At 48.0% G+C, this 8659-nt stretch overlaps 1 protein-coding gene across 2 annotated transcripts in view; it reads left to right on the top strand.

Moving 5' to 3' along the window:
• Cxcl12 (C-X-C motif chemokine ligand 12) overlaps positions 1 to 8341 on the top strand; it is an 11886-nt gene extending 3545 nt beyond the window's left edge. Inside the window, exons 2-4 of one of the 2 annotated variants that reach the window (XM_017801616.2) lie at positions 410 to 527; positions 2396 to 2482; positions 7683 to 8341. In XM_017801616.2, the coding sequence (XP_017657105.1) occupies positions 410 to 527; positions 2396 to 2482; positions 7683 to 7698 (221 nt within the window). In that variant the 3' untranslated portion in view covers positions 7699 to 8341. The other variant, XM_008846919.3, reaches the window with a different exon arrangement.
• Positions 8342 to 8659: the final 318 nt, after the last annotated feature.

The following is an 8659-nucleotide window of genomic DNA, read 5'->3' as shown; positions in this document are numbered from 1 at the left end:
CTGAGCTTCCTCCATTTTCCCTGAGAGGTCTTTAAAGAGAAACGGGGAGTCTTGGTGCATTGGACTGACTGAACCGGGCATCTCTCATAGTATTTCCTACCTCTGTCTTGAGATATCTGAGCAGGTAGCTTCAATTATAACCACCTTACTCCCCTAGGGCCCAGTTCCCCGACTTTCCCCAGGTCCCTTGGTGCCTTGCCCTGTAGAAGCTGAGCTGAGTCAGATCTCACTGTGCTGTCTAGCATTTGGGGATGATCTTTGCAATAATTCACTGCAACCTTAGAGTGTCTTCCAGCCATTGTTTCTGATTCTTTGCCTACCACCATAGCATAGCACAGCCTTACCCCTGGGATCCCCATCGTGAAGTAGAGTAACAAGTGGCCTTGTTCTCGCTCATTTCCTCCCCTAGGAAAGCCTGTCAGCCTGAGCTACAGATGTCCTTGCCGATTCTTTGAGAGCCATGTCGCCAGAGCCAACGTCAAGCATCTGAAGATCCTCAACACTCCAAACTGTGCCCTTCAAATTGTGTAAGTCTTAACCATCACTCCAGATGCGCTGTATCTATAAGCACAATACAGAAAGCCTCAGACTTGCCGTAATTAGCGGCAACTGTTATCACCACGAGAACTCATGGTACACCATCAGGCAGGAATTTCAAAAGTTACTTTTGTTCCTGGCCCCCTCCTAGGCTCAGTGTTGCTGACCCCTTCTTTCTAAGCTGCTCCTTTCTGCACAGCTGGCTGCTTCTTGGACAGACTTCACGGAAGCTGGGCAGTAACTAGTAACAATTATGTCTGTCCTGTCAGTGTCAGGGCTCTGGCATCCGAAAATTCCTCACGTAGCAAAAGAGCACAGACCTGCATTAAAAACGCAGCCGAAGTCATTTTTAACCATTTGGTGAAGCTTCAACCTTTTGAGGTCACTCTGCTTTCCACTCTGTTTTTATTTTTGCTTGATGTTGGTGGCACATGGCAACATTTGATTTAAATTTAGGTGGGAAATAAGAAAAATCCAAAGTACATACCCAATCCACAAGACACAAAGATCTCACCTGGGGGTGCAGGAGCCTGGCAGAGATAAGCTACGTGCCTGTGCTTGGGGGAGTCCATATTGGACTTGCCTGTCCTTAACGCCCAAGATGGTGAGAGCTCGGAGTCCTCTAGGAAGGATGCATGTGTTCAGAAGTCCTAACGCTAATGGTGGGGAAAGGACACAGCTGTTGGAGTAAAAGCTGCACCATCCCAAGGATTTGTCCATTCAACAGTCAGCACTGTAGGTCTTCTTCCCTTCATCTGTCTTCCTCTTTCAGCCTTCATGGCTTTATATATGTTACGCACAACGTGCATCAGGGACCCGGAGGATGAATATTTTTTTGCTATTTTGATTATAGTGCAATACTCCCGAGAAGGGTGTCTTAAACATAGTGAATTTAGCTAGTATGGACCTGTTTGCATAGGTTATGCTGGTCTACTTTCTTGCCTGGGAATGGCCCTTTGAATTGATGGTGCCAAATATAGTTCTCAGGTCTAGTTAAGCACTAGATTGATAAATGGCTACATCCAAATGTCCACCTCATATCCCTAGTCAGATCCCTCTCTTCACACCCGTTCAATGAATGTACATCCTACTTGAAGATGTCTCACTGTCCCAGAGCCATTGGGCAGGGCCCAGTTGTTCCCGTAGACCACTCGGTGGCTGGACAGTGGTGTTCTCATGCTATTTGGCATACAGGGATTTGTGGGTAAGTTTAACTCGCCATCAGGAGATTTCATACAAGGAAGATTTAAGCATGGGAAATATAAGAATATTCTGTGAACTTGTAAAACCTCTGGAAACCATTTTTTGACAGTTCACCTATACTACCCCCCAACTGTCCTCCTCCTTCCCCCACTCCTCCTCTCCATGAACTGTCCCCCCAAGAATACTGTAATCTTCTTTCTGAGCTACACTTGTTTGTTCCATGTGCCATCAAGATTGTCCATCCCAGTGAAAATTCTGTATCTGGTACTCTCTGGTCTCTGGAAGTTTCCACGACCTTCCCCATGAAGTCTCAGTCACTGGCCCTTCCATGCAGCCCCTTGAGCATCCCGTCCCCACATCCTCTGGGCTCTTTGACTCCTTTGTGTGTTTGCTCTTGGTTTCGCATTTGCTTTGTCCACTTGCCAAGCTCCTGCTTATCCTTTAAAGGCCAAAATCTCAAACGCTTTCCACGGCGGCTTCTCCGAGCATTTTTTAGCATGTGGCTATCTCTGCAAACCTTGAGCAACTGTCAAACCTGAGGTGGCCGTGAGGGCTCTTGGACCCTTTAGGGATGTATTATGGGGTGTATTGGGTGAGTGCATGCAGGGCCTTCTTCCCACTCGGCTGTACAGGGTCTCTCCTTCTGTTTCGGCAGGGCAAGGCTGAAGAACAACAACAGACAAGTGTGCATTGACCCGAAATTAAAGTGGATTCAGGAGTACCTGGAGAAAGCTTTAAACAAGTAAGCACAACAGCCCAAAGGACTTTCCAGTAGACCCCCGAGGAAGGCTGACATCGGTGGGAGATGAAGGGGCCAGGGTGGGAGGGCCTGAACCCTGGCCAGGTGGGCCTGCGGGGCAGCGCTGACTGGGGTTGTGCTGAGGTTTGCCAGCACCTAAACACCACACCTATAGCATATGGTACGACATTGCATCTTGTATTCATCCATGCCCTCACTTGTGCACAATGGAGCTTTTATAACTGGGGTTTTTCTAAGAAATTGTATGATGCTAACCAGTTAGCTTCATCCTCATCTCCTCCTCCTCATTCATACTCATTTTTAAAATCAGTGATTACCTTACGATCTGTATTTGGTTTCTTTTGGAGCCTCTTCTCTCCTGCCCAGGGTCTCTGGGCACAGTTAGGGGTTGTGGCTTTACAGGGAGCTCCAGGAGTATCCTCCTAGAGCAGAGTCCAGAGAAAGACTGCAGGGCATGTTCTGCAAGGGGTGCCCTTCCGCAGATGCCTCCCCGTGAGTCCTATACAGAGCAGGACTGGGCAGTGGCCATGGCCGCCCCCTCCTCTTTCCAGTTCAGTGACTGGGCCTGAGTAAGAAAGCTCCCTGTAGACGCGAACCCTGAGGTCTATGCTCAGAGACCCTCTCCTGCCACTTCCCCTCTGCCCGCCTCCAAAAGCATGCTTCACCTGCATCTGCTTCTCAGTTCTGGAGCCTGACAGATCAACACCATGCCATGGGAAGGAAGGAAGGAGAGTGATTGGGAGCCCCTCTCTCCCTCCTTCTCCCCCCTCTGCTTCCCTCTCACTTGGGCCCTCTGTGAGACTTTTCTTTGGCCTCCTGCAGAACGGAGCCAGCCCCTCCCGGACAATGTGAGAACTTGCCCCTACTTTCCCACTAAAGACAAGTCTTTGCAGAACTGGAGCAATTTTAAATCTGATAACTTACTTTGAACAATTCAATTTCTCCAACTGCCGCTAAAACCTGTGTATACCAACCACAGTAGCTCTACAGGCGCTGAGGTTTCTGAAATCACAGGTCAAAATAAATGAATAAGCCAGCATCTTGCCATGAACTCCTTCTCCAAAGCAACCATCAGAGATTTCAGGCTCAATATGTGGGCAAGATGAAACTTCATGCATGCCCGTGATCCACAGAAGGCCCTGGTGGTATTTGTAACTCTTTGCAAGGCATTTTTTACATATATTTTTGTGCACTTTTAAAATGTTTCTTTAGAAAACAATGTATTTCAGAATATATTTGTAGTCAAGCAATTCATATATTTGAAGTTGGAGCCATAATCCAGTAGAAAAAAATCTTAATGATCTTAAACTACTGGCAATTTGTAAAGAAATCTATATGATATATAAATGTGATTGCAACTTTTCAATGTTAGCCACAGTGTATTTTTTCACTTGTACTAAAACTGTATCAACTGTGACATTATATGCACTAGCAATAAAATGCTATTTGTTTTCATGATATGAACTCCCTACTGTATGTGGGAATTTATTTACCTGAAATAAATTCATTAGTTCTTAGATGGAATACATAGACATTTCAGAAGATTGCTCAAACAAGCTGAGGTGCTGGTCAAGTGCTGTGGACCCTGATTCAGGGCCCTGGGTGAGCCTCACTGCACAGGCTTTTCCATGAGCAGATTAAATCTGCAACTCAAGTTTTTTGGCCTTTTTTTAAAACAAAACAAAACAAAAAAAAAACAATGGACGTAGAATGCTAATTTTCTGATGAATAATATTTGACTCACTCATTCCTTTTCCTAACATCCTCATGTAATCCCCAGACTCAACCCCGATAATATCAAGCTTTCCTATTTTCCCATGTAAAAAAAAAAAAAAAATCCCATGACTCCAGACCATGTTTAACATCAGGCTTTTGGGGGAACAGGTAGCCTCACCCCATAAATCATTAAATACCATTGAGCTTGAATCACTTTAATGTGACAGTCACAAACCAGTTGCTCTAATAAAACTCTGCTAACTATCTCTCTCCTTAGCTCTCTAGAACAATCTCAGTTATCCCTAGAGATGCTCCCCGGCACCCAGAAAGGAGAGGTGGATCAATCATGTGGCCTTCTCCTCTCCTGGGGCCTCCAACTTCCAAAGCACTATTTGATTTGAAATGTAGAGGCATTTTTGAGGAGAAGGCAGAGTGTCCAACTCAGCACTGAAAGGAAGGCAGGCCCTGGGTGTCCCTCTGCTGCCTCTGAGATGCGGGTTTCTGTCTCTAGTGGGAGCTTTGCGGGGAGGGTATAGTTGAAAGGAGAACTGGCTCAGCAAACTGTCAGTCACTGTAAGCAGTTCCCAGACCAGCAGTCCCAACAGGTTTAAGGACGCCTGTTATATTTGGGGGTGGGGGGCAATATCTAGCTTACTCTAATGAACTGCCAATGAACTCTGCTTTGCCAATGGGTCTCCAGGCCTCAGACTGTAGGCAGAATTAAATGGATTAGCGGGATAGTGCTAAATATCTTGCAGACTAAGGTAAATGCCTATGTATTTCAATGTGATTAATGGTTCTACTGATTTTATCTAAGGGGGCGCAGAGAAGAAAAAGTGGGGAAAAAAGAAAAGATAGGAAAAAAGAAGCGACAGAAGAAGAGAAAGGCTGCCCAGAAAAGGAAAAACTAGTTATCTGCTTCCTCCAGCTGGACCGCAGTGCTCTCTGCTCTCCGCGCTTTGTAAATTCGCTCCACCCCTCTTCCAGGGCAAACCCCACGCCCTGAGCAGGTGCTCAGACTTCATGAGGGGCAGCACTTTCCTGCCCTGGTGGCCACGCCAGCTGCTCTATTTATGTGCTTCTTAAGGTCCTCCTTGGTCTACTAAGTTATGAAGAAAGTAGGTGTTGAAAGGCCGGGGTGGTGGCTAAGCCACAGAGTTCACGTGCCCAGGACCTGTCTGGCCTGCTCTGAGCTGAATCCCAGACCAGGAGTTCACACCCAAAGCCTGCAATCCTGGGAAGACCAGGGCGGTCTTCTGCTTGCCTAGGAAGGGCGATGTGCCTTAAGCTCTGTCTTCCCCTCAGCCACACTACCTTTGTGGCCTTCTCAGGAGAAGAGGTAACTGACTTACTCTCAGTCCTGCCATGAGCTTTTTCCAAGTACCTCTTGCCTGCCCACCCCCTCCCCCCGCCCCCCATCACCACTCTGCAGTCCAGGAAGGAATCTCAGCCCTCCCTGACTGTGTGACAGCTTTACCGCCAGTCTGGTTGGGTTTCTCCAGACAGTGTGGGATGAGCAGGAGGGAAAGATACACTCTCGGAGGACAGATGTGGCCTGTTTCTCAGGAAGCCTCCTCTTTGGACAGCTCACATAAGAGTCTTTAAACGGGTCCCCCATGGGGAGGACAGATGTGCTCTGGAACTTTGTGAAGAGCCAGCAGCTTCAGGGACTCCAAGTCTGTCCCTTCCCCGTTTGTCACCCATGTCTCTGACAGTGTGCTATCTGGGTGCAGCTGCCTCAGTTTTCAGTCCTGGGAAATGTCTGCCTTCAGTAAATATAGTTAAAGTTCTAGAACTTTCTACTACCTTACTCCAACCTCCCCTGGCAGTTTATGTCTGCTTTATTTTTTTGTCTGTTTGGTTTGGGTTTTGTTTTTTGCCACTTTGGACTGGGAAAATGGAGGGCAAGGCCTGACTTCAGTAGTGTTTTGAAAAAGGACACCTTGAGTTTCTTGACCCTCCTCTTCACATCATGTAAACACACACACACACACACACACACACACACACACACACACACACACACACACACACACACACACACACACACCTCTTGTACCCCAGACCTCTGGGCATAATTTCCATAACTGGTGCAGAAAGAAGAAATGGTTGGAGGACAGAGCAAATGGATTTCAGGGAAAGGAAGTTCAAGGGCTCAGTGTGTCAGACTCTCCTGGGTCCCTATAACACGTTCCTTATGACTCCAGCACTACACAGGTATAACCCTCCATTTTCCTTGTTGGAGAAGCATCCTGCTAGGGAGCTTCAGGGAAGACTCGGTGTTACCAGAGGCTGTCTCTTATCTGGACAGTTTTACTTGTCCTCATTCTCAGCGCTGAGGATAGCAGGCTAGACTACAGATGGGCACCTCTTCGGATATCCAGCTGTTGGCTGAGCTGCCCAGGGCCACTACCCATGTTTCCTGTGGAAGCCAGCCCAGCTGAAGTCCGGTCTGGGCAGCCTCAGCCGTGGTTTTCCTGTTGTTATAAAAGCATCCCAGAAGGCCAGATCTGTGCCCAGGTCACAGCTCTGCTTAGAAAGGGGTGTCCAGTCCCTCCAGGGCACTGGGAAGAACTGTTACTCTCTAGCAAGCCAGGGCCAACCTGAGGCTACTCTGAGGTGAAGATAACTTTCTGCAATGCCCAGGGACTGTACCTCCCATCACCCATCTCCCACTTCTAGGGGAGTTGGCCGCAGGGGCTAGGAGAGTGGGCCACTCCTTAGGAAACACAGCAAGCTCTGCTGGTCATTACATGACTTTGAGGAGCCTCTATGCCTCATAAGATGCTTATGAAGCTCTTAAAGTGGGCAACCCCAGCCTGATGGATAGAATCTCCATGGAAATCCTGAGATGCTGACTTCATTCTGTGGGTGAAAACTGGGATGTGCCCTTGCAAGTCTTCAGGCAGGTGAGAAGGGAGGCCATGGTGCTGTCTGGCACAGATGCCTTCTGGGAGGACATGCAGCTCCCGAGAGGCCACCTCCAGACTGCCAAGGCCTCTTCTGATGGTGTGGTACCAGCTAAGAGATTTCAAGAAAGAGTGAGTTTTTGGTGGAAGTTGTGGGAAATGCCTCTTTCCAAAAGTTCTGAGGTCTGGGGATTCATGAAGACAGATGTGTGGCCTCAGAACTACTCCCACAATTTGCAGTGTGCCCTGTCATGTGTTCCTTGTGCCATGCCTTCTATGCCATTGTATGTCTGCCACACCCTGTGCTTGCCACGTCCACCAATCTCTACTCCCTACCATCATGTAGTCCTTTCACTTCAGCCCTGGCCGGGTCCTTCGCTGCTGTCTCACTCTCTCAGGCCTCAGAAGGAAGACATATCACGGCTACAAGCTGAAATGTGGAGTAGGGAGCCTGTGGCTCCTGCTGGGCCAGGCAGCCACCCGCTGGGGCCAACCCAGCATCCCAGACATGTGGTGAGAACCTACCTTAATGGTATCTCTTCTGTTCTTGTCAACAGGAGGCTCAAGATGTGAGAGGTGGGTCAACTGCCTGAGGAAACCTTACAGAAGGATCCTAGGTCTGAAGTCAGTGTTAGGGAAGGGTCTTGCAGCCATTTCCTCTGCTCCCTGGCAGGGCTGAAGGCATTTCCAAGGGCCCTGCTTGCACAGTTTGCTGTATTTTCACCATTTGATTATGTAGCAAATACATGGTGTTTATTTTTCATTTAGTTTGATTATCCAATATCATTGGTGACAGGCTAAGGCCACTATGTAGTTTCTTTTGTTATAGCATCTTTCCCAGGGAGGCCCTTCTCTGACTAGAGCCTCCCCTGGTTTAAACTGAGACAGGAGGCTCACCCCTTTACTGAATGGGAGCTCGGTGTTTCTCCTCCTGAGGATGGCAGGGTTTCCCCAAGCTGAGGCAGGAGTATGAGGCCGGGGCAGAGCAAGATGCATCCTCATTCCACGCTCTCATCCCATCACACGCTCATCATTCTCTGTCATCCATCATCATGTGTCTCCAAGACTCTCTCCGTGACTCTGAAAAAGGACTCTCTCAAGACGAAAGCTTTCATTCAAACTGGGCACCAAGAAGGAAAGGAAAATGCCTGGTGTTCCCTGAAAACACTGTGCACATCTGTGTCTTGTTTGGAATATTGTCTGTTGTTCAACCCTGTGTTTTTGTTCAAAGTCCATGTCTTCCGTGGTGTGACTGATATCTCATGCATCACTGTCCCTAGCTCAAATGTAAAGGCTGAGTGTAAAGAGATGTGACTGCCTGGGGCCCTGCACAGTCCCTGCGAGGCTGTGGTCATGGAGAATGAGAACAGTCCTGGTTTCCCCACTGGTTACAGGACCAATGCCCAAAGGAACGTGGTTTACAGCAGCGTTGAGCTATCCAAATGGCTGATCCTTGAGATAGTTCTCATCATAAAACTAATTTTTGTTTTCCAGGCACCGAACTCAACATTGTTTGGGGAATAACAATTCTCAA

Source organism: Nannospalax galili, unplaced genomic scaffold (genome assembly GCF_000622305.1).
Source record: "Nannospalax galili isolate Female #2095 unplaced genomic scaffold, S.galili_v1.0 scaffold643, whole genome shotgun sequence".
Taxonomy (NCBI): domain Eukaryota; kingdom Metazoa; phylum Chordata; class Mammalia; order Rodentia; family Spalacidae; genus Nannospalax; species Nannospalax galili.
This window is presented reverse-complemented; position numbering and strand designations above follow the sequence as displayed.